General features: G+C 35.9%; 1 protein-coding gene across 1 annotated transcript in view; it reads right to left on the reverse strand.

The window, feature by feature from the left end:
- LOC136151636 (sterol carrier protein 2) overlaps positions 1–23,508 on the reverse strand; it is a 106,186-nt gene that overhangs the window by 29,603 nt on the left and 53,075 nt on the right. Inside the window, exons 9-11 of the mRNA XM_065912934.1 lie at positions 23,158–23,308; positions 21,930–22,077; positions 16,157–16,264 (exon numbers count right to left, since the gene is read on the reverse strand). Coding sequence (XP_065769006.1) covers positions 16,157–16,264; positions 21,930–22,077; positions 23,158–23,308 — 407 coding nt within the window. The remainder of the gene's footprint in view (positions 1–16,156; positions 16,265–21,929; positions 22,078–23,157; positions 23,309–23,508) is intronic.

Below are 23,508 nucleotides of genomic sequence, written 5' to 3' on the forward strand. Positions count from 1 at the left end.
GTAATAATTTAGCTTTAGTTTCAAATTAGACATCTAAAAGTCTTCGCATAAATAACATTAAAAAAGCATGTTTTTCTGGAAATAGAACTGCCATATGACCCAGCAATACCGCTTCTGGGCATACACACCGAGGAAACCAGATCTGAAAGAGACACGTGCACCCCAATGTTCATCGCAGCACTGTTTATAATAGCCAGGACATGGAAGCAGCCTAGATGCCCATCAGCAGACGAATGGATAAGGAAGCTGTGGTACATATACACCATGGAATATTACTCAGCCGTTAAAAAGAATGCATTTGAATCAGTTCTAATGAGATGGACGAAACTGGAGCCCATTATACAGAGTGAAGTAAGCCAGAAAGATAAAGAACATTACAGCATACTAACACATATATATGGAATTTAGAAAGATGGTAATGATAACCCTATATGCAAAACAGAAAAAGAGACACAGAAGTACAGAACAGACTTTTGAACTCTGTGGGAGAAGGTGAGGGTGGGATGTTTCAAAAGAACAGCATGTATATTATCTATGGTGAAACAGATCACTAGCCCAGGTGAGATGCATGAGACAAGTGCTCAGGCCTGGTGCATTGGGAGGACCCAGAGGAGTCGGGTGGAGAGGGATGTGGGAAGGGGGATAGGGATGGGGAATACGTGTAACTCTATGGCTGATTCGTGTCAATGTATGACAAAACCCACTGAAATGTTGTGAAGTAATTGGCCTCCAACTAATAAAATAAAATTTAATAAAAAAAAAAAAAGCATGTTTTTCTATTGTTGGAGCCTGGCTTTTTGAGAAAGCAAAGATTTGTTGAGCTTCAAAGGGCAAGAAGCTTTAATGGACTCAGTATAAACTGAAAAAGCACATTCTATGTGATGACAGCAGGTGGAAATATGAATTTACTCAAAGGAATAAAGTGGCAACTACATTAACCTTAAATAGATAAGGTTTTCTTTTTAAACAAACATAATAATTTCTTGTGGGCTTTATAACATATGTAAAAGAAAAATTCACAACTACAGTATTGTAAAGCCTGGACAGGAAAAATTGAAATACACTGTTGTAATGTTCTTTTACTATTAGTGAAGTAGCATAGTAACATTTGAAGATAGGCTATAATAATAAAGATAAAATGGAGAAACAAAAAGCAATCCTAAACTTGGCTGAAAAAAGAGAGCAACAGGAATAAAGAACAGCTAGGACAAAGAAAACATAAACAGCCATACTAATAAGCACATCAAATGCAAACAGTCTAAATACCCCAATCAAAAGCAGACATTGCCAGTGCAGAGCAGAAAAACAAGAACCAATTAAATGCTGCCAATGCACTTTAAACATAAAATCACAAATAGGTTAAAGCTTAAAAGATAAAAAAAGGTATACCATGTTAGCACTGGTTAAAAATTAAAAGCTAGAGTGGCCATATTAAATCAGCCAAAGTGGATCTCAGTGCAAAGACGTGCCAGAACAAAGAAGGCCATTTCATGAAGATACAGGGGAAAATGTAAAACTGCCTTTATCCACAGATGATATGATTATCTATGCAGAAAACCTGATGGCGTTTTTAAACAACTACTAAAATTAATAAGTGAGTTTTAGCAAGGCTACAAGATGAATATACAAAAAATTGATTATATTTCTACATACTACTAATAAAAATTTGAAACTGAAAAAATAATATTCACAACAGCACCAAAAATATGAAATACTTAGGGATAAATCTGACAAAGATGTGCAAGACCTATATGGTGAAAACTATATTTCTGAAAAAAGTTAAAGGCCTAAATAAATGGGGATATATATTTTGTTTATGGGTCAGAAAATTCACTATTGTTTGAGTCTCAATTCACTCCCAAATAAATCTATACATTCAACTTAACCCTAATAAAAATTATAAGAAGGTTTTCTGTAGAAATCAACAAGCTGATTCTAAATTTCTATAGAAATGCAAAGCTAGAACAGCCAGACAACTCTGAAAAAGAATAAAGTTGAGGGCTAAAGCTACCTAATTTCAAGAACTGTTATAAAGTTACAGTAATCAAAACAGTACAGTACTCATGGAAAGACAGTAGAGACAGATAAATTGGTTTACTGGACAGAAAAGAGAAACCAGAAATAATGCCCACGTATTTAGGAACTAAATCAGTAGATCTTTGACAAAGGCAATACAATGGATAGAGTTTTCAATAAATGGCACTCCAACAACTGGAAATCACTATGTAGAAAATGGACTCAAATTAATACTTTGTATCTTCTTCTTCTGGGACTCTTATGATTTGAATGTTGGGGCGTTTCACATTGTCCCAGAAGTCCCTGAGGTTGTCCTCATTTCTTTTGATTCTATTTTCTTTTTTCCACTCTACTTCATTTATTTCCACCATTTTATCTTCTACCTCACTTATCCTATCTTCTGTCTCTGTTATTCTACTCTTGTTTCCCTCCAGGGTGTTTTTTATCTCATTTATTGCATTATTTATTTTTAATTGATTCTTTTTTATTTCTCCTAGGTCTTTATTAAACATTTCTTGCATCTTCTCAATCTTTGTCTCCAGGCTATTTATCTGTAACTCCATTTTGTTTTCAAGATTTTGGATCATTTTTATTATCATTATTCTAAATTCTTTTTCAGGTAGATTCCCTATCTCCTCCTCTTTTGTTTGACTTGGTGGGCATTTTTCATGTTCCTTTACCTGTTGGGTATTTCTCTGCCTTTTCATCTTGTTTAGATTGCTGTGTCTGGAGTGGGCTTTCTGTATTCTGGAGGTCTGTGGTTCCTTTTTATTGTGGAGGTTTCACCCAGTGGATGGGGTTGGACGATTGGCTTGTCAAGGTTTCCTGGTTAGGGAAGCTTGTGTCGGTGTTCTGGTGCATGGAACTGGATTTCTTCTCTCTGAAGTGCAATGGAGTGCCCAGTAATGAGTTTTGAGATGGGTCTATGTGTTAGTTGTGACTCTGGGCAGCCTGTATGTTGACGCTCAGGGCTATGTTCCTGCGTTGCTGGAGAATTTGCGTGGTATGTCTTGCTCTGAAACTTACTGGCTCTTGGGTGGTGGTTGGTTTCAGTGTAGGTATGGAGGCTTTTGGATGGTCTCTTATTACTTAATGTTCTGTGTAGTCAGGAGTTTTCCAATGTTCTCAGGTTTTGGGCTTAAGTCTCCTGCCTCTGGATTTCAGTTTTATTCTTCCAGTTTTATTTATATTTATTTATTTATTTATATTTATATTTATTTATATATTTATTTATATATTTATTTATTTATATTTATTTATTTATTTATATTCTTTCAGTTTTATTCTCAAGACTTCTCCAACTATACAGCACTGATAATAAAACTTCTAGGTTAATGGTGAAAAGATTCTCCACCGTGAGGGACACCCAGAGAGGTTCACAGAGTTACATGAAAAAAAGGAGAGGGAGGAGGGAGATAGAGATGAGCAGGAGGAGAAAAGGGGGGACTCAAGAGGAGAGAGACAGATCTACGCAGTTGTCTGTTCCCAAAGTGTTCTCCGTAGCCCAGACACCCACAAAGATTCACAGATTTGGATTGGGACAAGAAGCGGAAAGGAGAAAACAGAGGTGTTCTGAGGTAGAAAACAGAGAGTCAAAAGTGGGAGAGAGTAATCAACACACTCCTGAATAAAAATGGGAACTGAATATTGGATTCTTAAATGTTCAAAATTTATATCACATACTGAAAAACAAAGATTAAAAATCTAGAGTAGAGGTTAGACTCTTAAAAATACAATATTAAAAACAAAAACACAAAAAATTTTAGAAATATATATGAAGTTTGGTTTAAAAATAGGGCTTCTCTCCTTTTTTTTTGCAAGGTTATAGTGAAATGAAAATGAAAATTAAGGAGTAGTAGAGGAGTAACAGAGGACTCCTTTCGAAGACAATGGGCTGCTTTTCTGGGCGCCTGATGTCCTCGGTTAGCAATCAGAAGTTGTTTTGTGAAGTTTGCTCTGCGTTCAATTGTTCTTTCCATGAATTTGTAGGGGAGAAAGTGGTCTCCCCATCCTATTCCTCCGCCATCTTGGCTCCTCCCCCAATACTTTGTATCATACATAAAAATTAACTCAAAATGGGTTACAAATCTAAATGTAAGGCTGAAAGCATAAACATTTAGGAAAAAAATACAGGAAAAGATCCTTGTGATCCAGAGTTAGAAAAAGATTTCTTAGGACTTAGCCAAAAGTAAAAACTTGAGTGCTCTTTAAAGACACTAGTAAGAGAATGAAAAGGAAAGTCACAGACTGGGAGAAAAATCTTTGCAAAGCATATATTTTGTAAAGAACTTTTACACAGGAATACAAAGAACTCTTAAAACTCAACAAAAAGAAAAATAAATTTTGTAGCCAAAATGGGCAAAACGTTTGAATAGATACTCCATAGAAGATAATACAGATGGCAAATAAGCACATAAGAAGTTGTTTAACATCATTAGCCAGTAGGAAAATGCAAATTAAAGTCACAAAAAGAGGCCACTACATACTGATTGTTGTTGTTCAGTCACTCAGTTGTGTCTGACTCTTTGCAACGCCATGGACTGCAGCATGCCAGGATTCCCTGTCTTTCACTATTTCCCAGAGTTTGCTCAAACTCATGTCCATTGAGTTGGTGATGCCATCCAACCAATTCCTCTGCTGTCCCCTTCTCTCCTGCCTTCAATCTTACCCAGCATCAGGGTCTTTTCCAATAAATCATACTGATTAAAATGACTAAAATTTTTAAAGCTGACCATTCCAAGTGTTGACAAGGCTATAGTGGAGCTAGAACTCTCATACATTTCTGGTGGGAAGGTAAAATGGCATGACCACTTTGGAAATCAGTTTGACAGTTTCTTAAATGTTAAACCCACAACGGGCATATGATCTGACTTTGGCTCAGATCATGAGCTCCTTATTGCAAAATTCAGATTTAAATTGAAGAAAGTAGGGAAAACCACTAGGTCATTAAGGTATGACCTAAATCAAATACTTTATGACTATACAGTAGAAGTGACAAATAGGTTCAAGGGATTAGATCTCATAGACAGAGTGCCTGAAGACTTTGGATAGAAGTTTGCAACACTGTACAGGAGACAGTGACCAAAACCATCCCCAAGAAAAAGAAATGCAGCAAGCAAAATTGTTGTCTGAGAAGGCCTTACAAATAGCTGAGAAAGGAAGAGAAGTGAAAGGCAAAGGAGAAAAGGAAAGATATACCCATCTGAATGCAGTGTTCCAAAGAATAGCAAAGAGATAAAAACCTTCTTAAGTGAACAAGGCAAAGAAATAAAGGAAAACAATAGAATGGGAAAGATTAGAGATCTCTTCAAGAATATCAGAGATACCAAGGGAACATTTCATGCAAAGATGGGCACAATAAAGGACAGAAATGGTATGGACTTAACAGAAACAGAAGATATTAAAAAGAAGTGAAAAGAATACACAGAAGAATTGTGTCTTAATGACCCAGGTAACCCCAATGGGGTGATCACTCACCTATACCAGACATCCTGGAGCATGAAGTCAAGTGGGCCTTAGGAAGCATTACTATGAACAAGGCTAGTGCAAGTGACAGAATTACAGGTGAGCTATTTCAAATACTAAAAGATGATGCTGTTAAAATGCTGCACTTAAGATTCCAGCAAATTTGGAAAACTCAGCAGTGGTCATAGGACTGGAAAAGGCCAGTTTTCATTTCAATCCCAAACAGGGGCAATGCTATAGAATGTTCAAACTACTGCATGATTGCACTCATTTCCCATGTTGTTATTCTGTTGCTCAGTTGTGTTCACCTCTTTGAAACCCCATGGACTGCAGCATGTCAGGCTACCCTGTCCTTCACTATCTCCTGGAGTTTGCTCAAACTTACGTCCATTGAATCAGTGATGCCATCCAACCAACTCATCCAATCATTTCATCTTCTGTCATTCCCTTCTCTTGCCTTCAAGCTTTCCCATGCTAGCAAGGTAATGCTCAAAATCCTTCAAGCTAGGCTTCAACAGTAAATGAACTGAGAAATTCCAGATGTACAAGCTGGATTTAAAAAAGGCAGAGGAACCAGAGATCAAATTGTCAATATCCATTAATCACAGGAAAAGCAAATGAATTCCAGAAAAATATCTACTTCTGCCTCATTAACTATGCTAAAGCCTTTGACTGTGTGGATCACAACACACTGTGGAAAATTCTGAAAGAGATGAGAATACCAGATCACTTTACCTACCTCCTGAGAAACCTGTATGCAGGTCAAGAAGCAACAGTGAGAACTAGGCATGGAGCAATGGACTGGTTCAAAATTGAGAAAGGAGAATATCAAGACTGTATATTGTCACTCTGCTTATTTAATTTATATGCAGAGTACATCATGCAAAATGCCAGACTGGATGAATCATAAGCTGGAATCAAGATTGCTTGGTGAAATATCAATAATCTCAGATATGTAGATCACACCACCCTAATGGCAGAAAGCAAAGAAGAACTAAGGAGTCTCTTGATGAAGATGAAAGAGGAGAGTGAAAAAACTGGCTTGAAACGCAACATTCACAAAACTAAGATACATCCGGTTCCATCACTTCATGGCAAATAGATGGGGCAACACTGAAAACAGTAACAGACTTAATTTTCCTGGGCTCCAAAATCACTGCAGTCAGTGACAGCAGCCATGAAATCAAAAGACACTTGTTCTTTGGAAGAAAAGCTATGACGAATCTAGGCAGTGTATTAAAAAGAAGAGGCTGGTTGTGTGGATGCAGAGGGGGCTGGTGGAGAGACTGGGAAAAGAGATCAAGCCCTGAGACTTTGGAGTGGGAGCACTGACTCCAAGACCCTAGACTACCAGAGAACTAACCCTAGAAGGTATTAAATAGTGAGAACTCACACAAAGGAAACTACTATAATACAAGATCTGGCATCACCCAACCGCCAATAGCACCCTGTGCTAGACACCTCACCTAAACAACAAACAAAACAAAAATACGAACCCAATCATCAGCAGACAGGATTACTACCTCACTCAGTCTTGCCCATAAGAGGAGAAACAAACAAACAAAAATTCAGCACAAATCTCACCTTATAGGAAGCTTATACAAACCACTAGACCAAACTTAGACAGCAGAAACCAAAAGGAAGAAAGAATTCAACCTTGAAGCCTGGGAAAAGGAGACCTCAAACACAATAAGTTAAAAAATAATAATAATGAAAAGGCAGAGAAACACTACACAAATGAAGGAACAAACTAGAAACATAGAAGTCCAAATGAATAAAGAGGAGGTAGGCAAACTACCTGAAAAAGAATTCAGAATGATAGTAAAGATGATTAAAAACCTTGAAAGCAAAATGGAGAAAATTCAAGAATCAATTAACAAAGACCTAGAACAATTAAAGAATAAACATGCAGAGACAAACAACACAATTACTGAAATTAAAAATACTCCAGAAGGAATCAATAGCAGAATATCTGAAGCAGAAGAACGAATCAGTGAACTGGAAGATAAAATGGTGGAAATAAATTCTGAAGAGCAGAAAAAAGTAAAAAGAATGAAAAGAACTGAGGATAGTCTCAGAGACCTCTGGGACAATATCAACCACACCAACATTCAAATAATAGGGGTCCCAGAAGAAGAAGAGAAAAAGAAAGGGTATGAGAAAATTTTTGAAGAGATTATAGTTGAAAATTTCTCCAGCATGGAAAAGGAAATAGTCAATCAAGCTCAAGAGGCACAAAAGAGTTCCATACAAGATAAACCCAAGGAGAAACACACCAACACACATACTAATCAAACTAATAAAGACTAAACGAAAGGAAAGAATATTAAAAGCAGCAAGGAAGAAGCAACAGGTAACATACAAAGGAAACCCCATACGCCTAACAGCTGATCTTTCAGCAGAAACTCTGCAGGATCTGGCAGGAATGGCAGAATATATTTAAAGTACTGAAAGGGAAAAATCTACAAACAAGATTCCTATACCCAGCAAGGATCTCATTCAAAATTGATGGAGAAATCAAAAGCTTTTCAGACAAGCAAAGGTTAAGAGAATGCAGTACCACCAAACCAGCTTTACACCAAATGTTAAATGGACTTATATAGTCAAGAAATACAAAAGAAGAAAAACGATCTATAAAATAAACCCCAAACAATTAAGAAAATGGCAATAGGAACATATATATCAATAATTTAAATTCTTAAATGTAAACAGATTTAAATACTCCAACAAAAAGACACAGACTGGCTGAATGGATACAAAAACAAGACCTATATATATGCTGTCTATAAGAAACCCACTTTAGACCTCAAGACATGTACAGACTGAAAGTGAGAGGATGGAAAAATATATTCCACGCAAATGGGAAGCAAAAAAAAGCTGAAGTAGCAATCCTCATATCAGACAAAATAGACCTTAAATAAAGACGATCACAAGAGATAAGGAAGGATACTACATAATGATCAAGGGATCAATCTAAGAGGAAGACATAACAATTGTAAATATCTATGCACCCAACATAGAAGCACCTCAATATATAAGACAAACACTAACAGACAGAAAAGGAGAAGTTGACAGTAACACAATAATAGTAGGAGACTTTAACACTCCACTCATACCAATGGACAGATCATCAAAACAGAAAATTAATAAGGAAACACAAGTCTTAAATGATACATTAGATGAGATGGATCTCATTGATATCTTCAGGGCATTACATCCAAATGCAGAAGAATACTTCTTATCAACTGCACATGGAACATTCTCCAGGATAGACCACATCTTGGGTCACAAATCAAACCTCAGTAAAGTTAACAAAATTGAAACTGTATCAAGCATCTTCTCCCACCACAATGCTGTAAGACTAGATATCAATTTCAAGAAAAAAACTAAGAAACAAACACATGGAGATTAAACAACAGGTTTCTAAATAATCAACAAGTTACTGAAGAAATTAAAAGGGAAATCAAAAAATTTCTAGAAACAAATGACAATTAAAACACAACTACTCAAACCTATGGGATGTAGCAAAAGCAGTTCTAGGAGGGAAGTTTATAGTAATACAATCCTACCTCAAGAAACAAGAAAAGCATCAAATAGATAGCATAACTTGACAACTAAAACAACTGGAAAAAGAACAACAACAACAAATAAGTAGAAGAAAAGAAATCATAAAGATTAGAGCAGAAATAAATTAAAAGGAAATGAAAGAAACAATAGTAAAGATAAATAATATTAAAAGCTGGTTCTTTGATAAGATAAACAAAATTGACAAACCTTTAGCCAGACTCATCAAGAAAAAAAGAAAAGAATCAAATCAACAAAATTACAAATGAAAAAGGAGAGGATACAACAGACAATGCAGAAATACAAAGGATTATAAGAGAGTATTATGAACAACTTTATGGCAATAAAATGGATAACCTGGAAGAAATGGACAGATTCTTAGAAAACTTCAGTCTTCCAAGACTGAACCAGGAAAAAACAGAAATTATGAACAACCCAAGTACAAGGCCGGAAATTGAAGCTGTGTTCAAAAATCTCCCCAAAAACAAAAGCCCAGGACCAGATGGCTTCACAGGAGAATTCTATTAAACATTTAGAGAAGAGCTAATGCCTATCCTTCTAAAACTCTTTCAAAAAATTGCAGAGGAAGGAACACTTCCAAACTCATTCTATGAGGCCACCATCAGCCTGATACCAAAACCAAAGACAACACAAAAAAAGAAAACTACAGGTCAATATCACTGATGAAAACAGATGCAAAAATCCTCAACAAAATTTTAGCAAACAGAATTCAGCAACAAATCAAAAAGTTCATACACCATGATCAAGTTGAGTTTATTCCAGGAATGCAAGGATTCTTCAATATATGCAAATCAATCAGTGTGATACACCATATTAACAAATTGAAAGATAAAAACCATATGATCATCTCAATAGATGCAGAGAAAGCCTTTGACAAAATTCAGCACCTATTTATAATTAAAACTCTTCAAAAAATGGGCATAGAAGGAATCTACCTCAACATATTAAAGGCTATATATAATAAGCCTATGGCAAACATTATTCTCAATGATGAGACTTAAAGCATTCCCCCTAAGATCAGGAACAAGACAAGGGTGTTCATTTTCACCACCATCATTCAACATAGTTCTGGAAGTCCTAGCTATAGCAATCAGAGAATAAAAACAAACAAAATGTATCCAGATCAGAAAAGAAGTAAAGCTCTCAGTTTGGAGATGACATGACACTGTACATAAAAAACCCTAAAGATAGTACCAAAAAATTATTAGAGCTAATCAGTGAATTTAGCAAAGTTGCAGGATACACAATCAATACACAGAAATCACTGGCATTTCTATATACTAACAATGAAAACTCAGAGAGAAATTAATGTATCAATCCCATTCACCACTGAAACAAAAAGAATTACATATCTAGGAATAATATTATCTAAGGAGACAAAACAACTGTACACAGAAAATTATAAGACACTGATGAAAGAAATCAAAGGTGACATAAACAGATGGAGAGATATTCCATATTCCTGGGTAGGAAGAACCAATACTGTGAAAATGACTATACTACTAAACACAATCTACAGATTCAATGTGATCCCTATCAAACTACCAATGCATTTTTCACAGAACTAGAACAAAAAATTTCACAATTCATATGGAAACAAAAAAGATCCCATATAGCCAAAGCAATCTTAAGAAAGAAGAATGGAGCTGGAGGAATCAACCTTCCTGACTTCAGATTATACTACAAAGCTACAGTCATCAAGACAGTATGGTGTTGGCACAAGAACAGAAATATATACCAATAGAACAAAATAGAAAGCCCAGAAGTAAACCCATGCACCTATGGGTGCCTGATTTTTCACAAAGGAGGCAAGAATATACAATGGGGCAAAGATAGCCTCTTCAATAAATGGTGCTGGGAGAACTGGACAGCTAAATGTAAAAGAATGAAATTAGAACACTTCCTAACACCATACACAAAGATAAACTCAAAATGGATTAAAGACCTAAATGTAAGAACAGAAACTATAATACGCTTAGAGGAAAACAGGCAGAAAACCCGATGACATAAATCAAAGCAAGATCCTCTATGACCCACCTCCTACAGTAATGGAAATAAAAATAAAAGTAAACAAGTGGGACATGCTTAAACTCAAAAGCTTTTGCACAGCAAAGGAAACTATAAGCAAGGTGAAAAGACAATCTTCGGAATGGGAGAAAATAATAGCAAATGAAACAACTGATTAATTAAACAAAGGAGTAAATTAAACAAAGGATTAATTTTCAAAATATACAAGCAGCTCATACAACTCAATATCAGGAAAAGAAACAACCTAATGAAAAAGTGGGGAAAAGACCTAAATAGACATTTCTCCAAAGAAGACATACAGATGGCTAACAGACACATGAAATGATGCTCAACACAGCTCATTATTCAAGAAGTGCAAATCAAAACCACAATGAGATGTCACCTCACACCAGGCAGAATGGTCATCATCAAAAAGTCTACAAACAATAAATGCTGGAGAGGGTGTGTAGAAAAGGAAACTCTCTTGCACTGTTGGTGGGAATGTAAATTGATATAGTCATTATGGAAGACAGTTTGAAGATTCCTTAAAAACTAGGAATAAAATCAGCAAATGACCCAGCAATCCCATTCCTAGGCATATACCCTGAGGAAACCAGGGTTGAAAAGGACACATGTCAGTTCAGTCGCTCAGTAGTGTATAACTCTTTGTGACCCCATGAACTGCAGCACGCAAGGCCTCCCTGTCCATTACCAACTCCCGGACTCCACCCAAACCCAAGTCCATCGAGTTGGTGATGCCTTCCAACCATCTCATCCTCTGTCATCCCCTTTTCCTCCTGCCCTCAATCTTTCCCAGCATCAGGGTCTTTTCAAATGAGTCAACTCTTCACATCGGGTGGCCAAAGTATTAGAGTTTCAGCTTCAACATCAGTCCTTCCAATGAACACCCAGGACTGATCTCCTTTAGGATGGACTGGTTGGATCTCCTTGCAGTCCAAGGGACTCTCAAGAGTCTTCTCCAACACCATAGTTCAAAACCATCAATTCTTCAGCTCTCAGCTTTCTTTATAGTCCAACTCTCACATCCATACATGACCACTGGAAAAACCATAGCCTTGACCAGATGGAACTTTGTTGACAAAGTAATGTCTCTGCTTTTAATATGGTATGTAGGTTGGTCATAACTTTTCTTCCAAAGAGTAAGCGTCTTTTAATTTCATGGCTGCAGTCACCATTTGCAGTGATTTTGGAGCCCAGAAAAATAAAGTCAGCCACTGTTTCCACTGTTTCCCCACCTATTTGCCACAAAGTGATGGGACCGGATGCCAAGATCTTAGTTTCTCAATGTTGCGTTTTAAGTCAGCTTTTTTACTCTCCTCTTTCACTTTCATCAAGAGGCTCTTTAGTTCTTCTTCACTTTCTGCCATAAGGGTGGTGTCATCTGCATATCTGAGGTTATTGATATTCCTCCCAGCAACCTTGATTTCAGCTTGTGCTTCATCCAGCCCAGTGTTTCTCATGATGTAGTCTGCATGTAAGTTAAATAAGCAGGGTGACAATATACAGCCTTGACGTACTCCTTTTCCTATTTGAAACCAGTCTGTTGTTCCATGTCCAGTTCTAACTATTGCTTCCTGACCTGCATACATGCTTCTCAAGAGGCAGGTCGGGTGGTCTGGTATTCCCATCTCTTTCAGAATTTTCCACAGTTTTTGTGATCCACACAGTCAAAGGCTTAGACATAGTCAATAAAACAGAAATAGATGTTTTTCTGGAACTCTCTTGCTTTTTCAATGATCCAGCGAATGTTGGCAATTTGATCTCTGGTTCCTCTGCCTTTTCTAAATCCAGCTTGAACATCTGGAAGTTCACAGTTCACATATTGCTGAAGCCTGGCTTGGAGAATTTTAAGCATTATTTTACTAGCATGTGAGATGAGTGCAATTGTGCGGTAGCTTGAGCATTCTTTGGCATTGTGTCTCTTTGGGATTGGAATGAAAACTGACCTTTTCCAGTCCTGTGGCTACTGCTGAGTTTTCCAAATTTACGGGCATATTGAGTGCAGCACTTTCACAGTGTCATCTTTCAGGATATGAAATAGCTCAACTGGAGTTCCATCACCTCCACTAGCTTTGTTCATAGTGATGCTTCCTAAGGCCCACTTGACTTCACATTCCAGAATGTCTGGTGTCCCACTGTTTATTTCAGCACTATTTACAATAGCTAGAACATGGAAGCAAACTAGATGTCCATCAACAGATGAATGGATAAAGAAGTTGTGGTACATATACACAATGCAAATTTACTCAGCCATAAAAAGGAACACATTTGAGTCAGTTCTGATGAGGTGGATGAACCCAGAACCTATTATACAGAGTGAAGCAAGTCAGAAAGAGAAAGATAAATATTGTATTCTAACACACATATACGGAATCTAGAAAAATGGTACTGAAAAATTTATTTACAGGGCAGCAATGGAAAAACAGACATAGAGAATACACTTATGGACATGGGAAGAGGGGAGAAGAGGGTGAGATGTATGGAGAGAGTAACATGGAAACTTACATTACCATGTGTAAAATAGATAGCCAACAGGAATTTGCTGTATGGCTCAGGAAACTCAAACATGGGCTCTGTATCAACCTAGAGGGGTGGGATAGGGAGGGAGATGGGAGGGAGGTTCAATAGGGATGGGATATATGTATACCAATGGCTGACTCGCCTTAAGGTTTGACAGAAAACAACAAAATTCTGTAAAGCAATTATCCTTCAATAAAAAAATTAATTTAAAAAAATGTAGAGACATCACTTTGCCAACAAAGGTCCATATAGTCAAAGCTCTGGTTTTTCCAGTAATCATGTATGGATGTGAGAATGTGATGATAAAGAAGGCTGAGTACCAAAGACTTTATGGTTTCAAACTATGGTACTGGAGAAGAGTCTTGAGAGTCCCTTGGACTGCAAGGAGATCAAACCAATCAATCATAAAGGAAATCAATCATGAATATTCGTTGGAAGGACTGATGCTGAAGCTGAGGCTCCAATACTTTGGCAACCTGATGCCAATTGCTGACTCACTGGAAAAGACCCTGATGCTGGGAAAGATTGAGGGCATGAAGAGAAGGGGGCAACAGAAGATGAGATGGTTGGATGGCATCACTGAGTCAATGGAAATAAGTCTGAGCAAACTCCAAGAGATAGTGAAGTACAGGGAAGCCTGGCATGCTGCAGTCCATGGGGTCACAAAGAGTTGGACACAACTGGAACAACAACAAAATGGACAACTCATTCACCAGCTTTTCCTTTTAAGCTTTTCTTTTCTGAGGGGTGGGGGGGTGGGGGTGGGTGTTTAATTTGTTGCTTGCTCCATCTGTTTTTGACACCTTAAGCAACTACATTGTTAAACAGTTGTTGCTGATTGTTTTTGACAAATCACTCTGAGGAAAATACTGTTTGCATTGGGCAGGTTCTCTTTGGGTTACACAAAGAGAAGCTTTTTGAGGATGGTTTACCAGAGAACTTCCAGACAGGTCAAATAATGACAAGTCTCTAAGTATGGGGTTTTGAAAGAACTTCAACTCAATTTTGACTTCTCCAGTGCTGGGTAAACTGCTAGTTTTCACCATGACTGCAGGCTCTTGTTTGCAAGGCTACCATGGAGCTGGAGAAAAGGACTAATATCAGAGCAAGTAAAAAGTGCCACAAAGCTTGCTGTTCTTACAGAGAAAGAACTGTTGACTTTTTAATAAATGTTGCTCCAGATTGTTGTAAGCCTTTGGTTAATTACCAAAGATCTGAAAAAGTTGATCTAGACAATTTTTGCAAGTGTTCTTGGTAATTTTGTAACAGAGAGTATTTTCAGATGTTGTCATTCTGCCACTCTTAGTAACATCACTGATTCACATTGTTTTTAGATTACTTTTTAAAGATATTTAAAACATATTAAACTATTTAAAGCAATAATAATAGTAATAGTATAGTGTGGGGTTTATAATACATTCAGTAGTAAATGTATGACAATAATAGCACAGAGTATCAGGGTATATGGAAACACGCTGTTAGAAAAATTCCTATAAGTGAAATTGTATGACATTATTTGAAGGTAGGTCATGGCAAATTAAAGATACATGTTGTAAATCCTAGAGCAAACACCAAAAAAATGAGAAAAGGAAATAATTCAATAGAAGAGAAAAATAAAATACTAAAAAATATTCAATTGATAACAAGATAGTACGAAAGAGAGAAAAGAAGCAAAGAACAGACAGAACAGAAAACAAATAGTAAGTGGAACATTATATTGCAATTGTATGTGCCTGTTTACCTATTTCTCTCTTACACTCTATCTATGTATACTCATTTTTGTTACTAGTTTATAAGATTACCTAATTTGAGTGATAAATAGAAATGAACCAAAATTAATTGCTGAAATAAATACACTATAAATTCTAATTCTTTTCTACTTTGGAATTTCTGATAATTTATAAAATTTTACTTAATACATAAGACAATATAAAAAAAATACAAAACTTACCTGTCTTCATAAAACAAATCTCAGAATTTTAGTGCTAAGCTATTTTAGAAACCACTTTGTACAATTTCTTCATTTCACAATTAAGGAAACAAAGAGTCAGAGTGACTGACTAATCATTAACAATTGAAAATTAATCAAAAGAGCCACATGGCCAGTTAGCAGTAGAGTCACAGTAAAATTCTTATAACTTTTAGACCAGTTCTCTCAAGAGAAAAAAATTTCTATACAACACCAACCACATATGCAGCTATACAGATATAATGTGCTTATTTCAGATGATCCTATCTAGCAGATCGAGCAATACCTCTATTTGGAAACATCTTGTTAATTAAGTTGTACACCTATTTTAAAATAATCAGACTTTTAAAAATGCCTTTTGTTGAACTTAGAGTTTTAACTAATTCAAATTCTCAACAATTAATCAAGATTTTTGAACTATACTAAACAAAAATTGAAAATATCATAAATAATCATTTAAAACACTGCATACCAAACTCAGAGAATAAAATCATTCACTTAAATCAATGACCAAATCATTCACACTTATGCCAAAAATGATTTAAAAATTATGAAATCTATGCATATCATTACCTGTAGCTCCAAGTGGGTGCCCCTTTGAAATTAATCCACCACTAGGATTTATGACCCACTTTCCTCCATAAGTATTATCTCCTCTTTCAACCAGTTTTCCACCTTGGCCTACAAAAGGAAAAATAATATTCATAAATGTAAAAAAATAACATTGAGATAAATAATGTTAGGTTTTTTTTTTAACTTATGGATAGCCAAGAATTTCTTGGACCAAACATTTCTTGATGGCTCAAACTGACATCAAATTGACATAAGCAAGTCTAAAAGTGAGGTAACAAATATTGGGTAATAAAGGCTTATATTTTCTGAACATTTCCTGCATGAAACAAAGCTCCTATTAGTTTCTAAGAGCTCTCTGCTTCCAAAATTGCTCTTAATATAACAGAGATTCAGAGAACCATAAGAAAAACACTGAAATAGATACAATAACTAAAATAATACTAGGTTTAAAAATTCACAATTTTGCCAAAATGTATTCATTTCCAACTATACATTACATGCTATATAAATATTCTTAGTAAACAACTATGAGGAGAGGGGAGAGAGAGAGAGAGAGAAAAAGAGCACTTTCATGAAATAAAATGGCTGAAAACACTGTTAAGCATAATGTAAGCTCAAAAGAAAAAAATTACATCACATGCTTGTCAGCCTCAACATTCTTATCAATTCTGTGGGCATTCATCCAGGTAGTTAAGGAGTAAACAAAAATGCATGCATAGTATAAAATATTCTTCCAGATGATATTTCTGGTAATGAGAGGTGAAATGTGTCCAAATAATGATGATAAAGGTCATGGTGATGCTACCAGAGGCATCTAATAGCCTTTGATGGTAAGTCAGACTGTAAAGAATCTGCCTGCAGTGCAGGAGACCAGGGTTTGATCCCTGGGTTGAGAAGATTCCCTGGAGAAGGAAACAGCAACCCACTCCAGTATTCTTGCCTGGAGAATTCCACGGAGAGAGGAGCCTAGTAGGACAGAGTCCATGGGGTCATAAAGAGTCAGACATGACAAAGCGACTAACATACACACAACCATTTATTTACGTATTTATTTTTGGTTGTGCTGGGTCTTTGCTGCTGCACAGCTTTTTATCTGGTTGCTGCATAAGAAGGCTGGCATGGCTGTTAGTCAGATAAAAGAGACTTCTAGACAAAGAATATAACCAGAGATAAAGTAGAATACTTGATAATGAAAAAAAATTCATCAGGAAGACATAAAAACCATAAATAACAGAGCCTCAAAATAAAAAAAGCAAAAATTGATAAAATTTAAAAAAGAGATAGCTCCACAATTTTAGTACAACTATAGTATGAGATTCTAACACCCCTCTCTCAGCAAGTGATAGAGCACGTCTAATAAATTAGTGGAGACATAGAAGATCTGAAAAGTTCTATCAATCATCTTGATTTAACTGACATATACAGAACACTACATCTAACAATCTCGAAATCACCATTATTTTTCAAGTGCATATAAGTTCACCAATATATAACATGTGCTGAGCCATAAAATAAATTTCAATTAGTTTGAAAGGATCAAAACCAAATAAAGCATAATCTCTGACTACAACAAAATTACAATAGAAAGCAAGAAGATACCTATGAAAATTCGAAATCCTTAGATAGTAAACAACTAACCTCTAAATAGTTTATAGGTCAAGGACAAAATTAGACATTAAAGAGACATTTTCAATATTTTGAACTAAATGACAATGGATATTAAAAACCTGTGGACTTTTTGTAGAAACAATAAATGCTGGAGAGGGTGCAGAGAAAAGGGAACCCTCTTACACTGTTGGTGGGAATGCAAACTAGTACAGCCACTATAGAGAACAGTGTGGAGATTCCCTAAAAAACTGGAAAAAGAACTGCCATACGACTCTGCAATCCCACTGCTAGGCATACACACCAAGGAAACCAGAATTGAAAGAGACACAAGTACCCCAATGTTCCTTGCAGCGTTGTTTACAATTGCTAGGACATAGAAGCAACCTAGATGTCCATCTGCAGATGAATGGATAAGAAAGCTGTGGTACATATACACGATGGAATATTACTCAGCTATTAAAAAGAAAGCATTTGAATCAGTTCTAATGAGGTGGATGAAACTGAAGCCTATCATACAAAGTGAAGTAAGTCAGAAAGAAAAACACCAATACAGTATATTAACGCATATATGTGGAATTTAGAAAGATGGTAACGATGACCCTACATGTGAGACAGCAAAAGAGACACAGATGTAAAGAAGAGACTTCTGGACTCTGTGGGAGAAGGCAAGGGTGAGATGATTTGAGAGAAAAGCATTGAAACATGTATATTACCATATGTGAAATGGATCGCCAGTCCAGGTTCAATGCATGAGACAGGGCGTTCAGGGCCGGGGCATTGGAATAACCCTGAGGGATGGGATGCAGAAGGAGGTGGGAGGGGTTCAGGATGGGGGACACATGTACACCCATGGTTGATTCATGTCAATGTATGGCATTGACACTACAATATTGTAATTAGCCTCCAATTATAATAAATAAATTTTTAAAAATATCGGTGGAATGCAGCTAACATACTGCTCAGAGAAAAACACATAGCTTTACATACTACATTAGAAATGGAGAAAGATCTAAAATAAATCTTCTGTCATAAGAAACTTAAAAAAAAAAAAGCCAAAGCAAACCCGAAGTAAATTAAAGGAGGGAAATAATGAAAAGCAGAGATCAGTGAAATAGAGGGGAAAAAAAAAACAACAACAAAGTCAAAGCCAAATCTTTCTAAAGCTCAACAAAAGTGGCAAACCTCTAGGTAGGCAGATGAAGGGGAAAAAAAGGAGAAAGAACAAAAAATATCAATATCAGGAATTAAAAAAAGTAACCATGGATTCTGTAGAAATTGAAAGGATAAAAAAAAAAAAAAAGAAATTGAAAGGATAAAAACAGTTCTATTTCCAGTTTTTTAAGGAATCTCCACACTGTTATCCATAGTGGCTGTACTAGTTTGCATTCCCACCAACAGTGTCAGAGGGTTCCCTTTTCTCCACACCCTCTCCAGCATTTATTGCTTGTAGACTTTTGGATAGCAGCCATCCTGACTGGCGTGTAATGGTACCTCATTGTGGTTTTGATTTGCATTTCTCTGATAATGAGTGATGTTGAGCATCTTTTCATGTGTTTGTTAGCCATCTGTATGTCTTCTTTGGAGAAATGTCTGTTTAGTTCTTTGGCCCATTTTTTGATTGGGTCATTTAATTTTCTGAAGTTGAGCTGCAGGAGTTGCTTGTATATATTTGAGATTAATCCTTTGTCTGTTGCTTCGTTTGCTATTATTTTCTCCCATTCTGAGGGCTGTCTTTTCACCTTACTTATAGTTTCCTTTGTTGTGCAAAAGCTTTTAAGTTTCATTAGGTCCCATTTGTTTATTTCTGCTTTTATTTCCAATATTCTGGGAGGTGGGTCATAGAGGATCCTGCTGTGATTTATGTCGGAGAGTGTTTTGCCTATGGTCTCCTCTAGGAGTTTCATAGTTTCTGGTCTTACATTTAGATCTTTAATCTATTTTGAGTTTATTTTTGTGTATGGTATTAGAAAGTGTTCTAGTTTCATTTTTTTACAAGTGGTTGACCAGTTTTCCCAGCACCACTTGTTAAAGAGATTGTCTTTTTTCCATTGTATATCCGTGCCTCCTTTGCCGAAGATAACATAAATCAAAGCAAGATCCTCTATGACCCACCTCCTACAGTAAGTAAACAAGTGGGACATGCTTAAACTCAAAAGCTTTTGCACAGCAAAGGAAACTATAAGCAAGGTGAAAAGACAATCTTCGGAATGGGAGAAAATAATAGCAAGTGAAACAACTGACAAAGGATTAATTTTCAAAATATACAAGCAGCTCATACAACTCAATATCAGGAAAAGAAACAACCTAATCAAAAAGTGGGGGAAAGACCTAAATAGACATTTCTCCAAAGAAGACATACAGATGGCTAACAAACACATGAAAAGATGCTCAACATCGCTCATTATTTGAGAAATGCAAATCAAAACCACAATGGGATATCACCTCACACCAGATAGAATGGCCAACATCAAAAAGTCTACAAACAATGAATGCTAAAGAGAGTGTGGAGAAAAGGGAACCCTCTTGCACTGTTGGTGGGAATATAAACTGATACAGTCACTTTGGAAGATGATATGAAGATTCCTTTAAAAACTAGGAATAAAACCACCATATGACCCAGCAATCCCACTCCTAGGCATATACCCTGAGGAAATCAAACTTGAAAAGGACACAGGTACCCAATGTTCACTGCAGCACTATTTACAATAACTAGAACATGGAAGCAACCTAGATGTCCATCAACAGATGAATGGATAAAGAAGTTGTGGTACATATACACAATGGAATATTACTCAGCCATAAAAAGGAATGCATCTGAGTCAGTTCTAATTGGTGGATGAACCTAGAGACTATTATACAGAATGAAGTAATTCAGAAAGGGAAAGATAAATATCGTATACTAACACATATATGTGGAATCTAGAAAGATGGTACCAATGAATTTATTTGCAAGGCAGCAATGGAGAAACAGACATAGAGAACAGATTTTTGACCATGGGGAGGGGGAGGAGAGGGTGAGATGCATGGAGAGAGTAATATGGAAACTTACCTTACTATGTAAAACAGACAATCCATGAGAATTTGCTGTATGTCTCAGGGAACTCAAACAGGGACTCTGTATCAACCTAGAGGGGTGGGATGAGGAGGGAGGTGGGAGGGAGGTTCAAGAGGGAGGGGATATATGTACACCTATGGCTAATTCATGTTGATGTTTGACAGAAAACAATAAAATTCTATAAAGCAATTATCCTTCAATAAAAAATAAATAAATCTTTAAAAATTGATTAAAATACATGTAACTGATAATCAAAACTTTTAAAATTTGTCCTGCAAGAGATATCATTAATAAAACAAAAAGGCAGCCAGTGCAGTAACAAAGACCTAGAACAGTCAAAAATAAAACAATAGACAAGCCACAGACTGGGAGAAAAAGTTCACAGTCCACATATATCAGACACATTACTTGTATCCAGAAAATACATTTATATAAATTTTACAACACAAAAAAGAAGAAAACTGACCCAATAATCAAAGGGCAAAAGACCTGAACAAACACTTCACAAAGATACATGTATATCAACAAACACAAGAAAAGATGCTCAACATCATTAGTAATCAGGGATAAGCAAATTAAAATGAAAATAAAAACATCACTATATAGTCTCTTGAATGGTTCAAATTTTAAAAACTGACCACATCAAGTGTTGTTAAGAACATAAAGCAAGTAAAAGCTCACATATTGCTTGCTAGTAGTAGTGGAAAATGGTACAACCACTTTAGAAACAAAAAGAAAAAAATCTCCAGGTCCCACCAACTAGTCTTCCCATTTTCCCTTCTGCAGGTCTTTGTTCAAACACATCTGAAATGCCTATAATTACATAAGTGATTTTTCTTTTTTTTTTACTTAACAGTGTATTACAAGTACCCTCGATTTACATAAATCAAATCATTTATATATTCTGTCATCTCATTTGGTACTGTCCAAGACTACAACTCTGAAAGTCCAGCATTAAGAGAGCTTACATTCACTTAGCACAGTGTGGCAGAGCCAACACAGAAGGGAAAGAAAATTCACTAATTAGCGAATTATTTTGTTTCAATAATGAGAGTGAAATTTTCTCAATGAAACGTAGTAAGTTAATCTGCATCTCATCAAAGATATTACCTTCTGGACACAGTCCCAGTGCTTCATAAGTAATAAGTTCATTGCTAGAAAAGCAATCGTGAAGTTCTATTACGTCAATATCACTTGGTCTCAGGCCAGATTTCTCATAGCACTTTCTGGCAGCTTCTTTACTCATGTCAAAACCAACCTAAAACCAAAATCATATACAAATAAATTAAAGGTATCAAAACTGGGACTTTCATGTAAGGATTATAAAAGATTAACATATGTATAACCTTTACAGTTGAGGATTGTCCATAAATGTTGAAATCTCAGTCAATTCTATATTACAGAGAAAGCTCAAATAAAATATCCAGGAGAGACAATGGACATACACATTAAATTCTGTACTATAAAGAATAGAGTTTTAAATCAGGTATATAAAAACGATTTATAATTCCTCATGCCATATACAATGCTGTTACAAAACTCTGTCAAACCACAATATAGAGTTGTGGTAGATTGAAGAGATTTATCAAGAGACTATTTTGATTCCCTGATAAACATGGGTGAATTTCTACATGAAAATAAACAATCTTTTATCAACAGAAAATCACGTGGGATTCACATCATTTTTCCAATATTCATGCTCTTAATACCCCTTAACATGCAAACTCAACTCTTTTCCAAGCAAATTGTGATACAATGGAAAATGTACTGCAATTGGAAAACCTAAGTTGTACCTCTACCACACCCTATCTTGGGCAACTTATAGAAACATTTTAAAATCCAAAGCATTATTATAAAGTCATTTTATAAACTCTAATGTAAACCAAATGCTTATTTACATACACATGTGTACCTAATGCATATTTTTATATGTATATATGTATGTATCTTCAAATATTCAACCTAGAGTTCTAGGTCAGAATTCTCGTTTTTTTTACTTCCTCCATTTTGTACTCAATCTGCAGTCAGAATTTTTAAAGTGCGAAGGGTCAAAAAGTTCCTCAAAACATCCTTGTTTTTTAATTTTAATTCTATAAGACTGGAGTTCTGGGCATATTTAATCATTCCAAAATTTTTAAAAATAGAACACTAGTTAGACGTGCGTATGTTCTCATAAGTGATTTTCCCTTAGATTCTTAAATGATGGGTTACAATACTAAATTTTCTAGACCAATTTTTTTCAAGTAAATAAACTTTAAGAGCTGATGACATGATGTCACTTTGAAATTTTTAAAAAGAAATTCCTCAACTGATTAATAAAACAGAATCTCAGACACACCATTTTAATAATGCTTTTTTCTTCAAATGAGCTTGGCATATCAGTCACCATCTCTTGAGCCAAAATTTCCACAGCTTTGGATTTCAGGTCATGCTTCTGTACAAATGCTTCACTAGCCAAAATTGCTGCGGCAGCACCATCTGAAGTGGGACTAAGAGGAGGTAAAAATAGTTATTGATATCCTGTTCACTTCAATCCTAGGATTTCAGACTGGGAGTTCTTCAATGTGGAAAGACAGGCAGGCAGGGTATGCCTGCTGGTCACTGGACTGTCCTAGCAATACCTGCAGTTAAAAATTACACATGCTTCCCACGTGAAGACTGAACCTCTAGCAAGAATTTAAAGGCTGCC

Source organism: Muntiacus reevesi, chromosome 1 (genome assembly GCF_963930625.1).
Source record: "Muntiacus reevesi chromosome 1, mMunRee1.1, whole genome shotgun sequence".
NCBI lineage: Eukaryota > Metazoa > Chordata > Mammalia > Artiodactyla > Cervidae > Muntiacus > Muntiacus reevesi.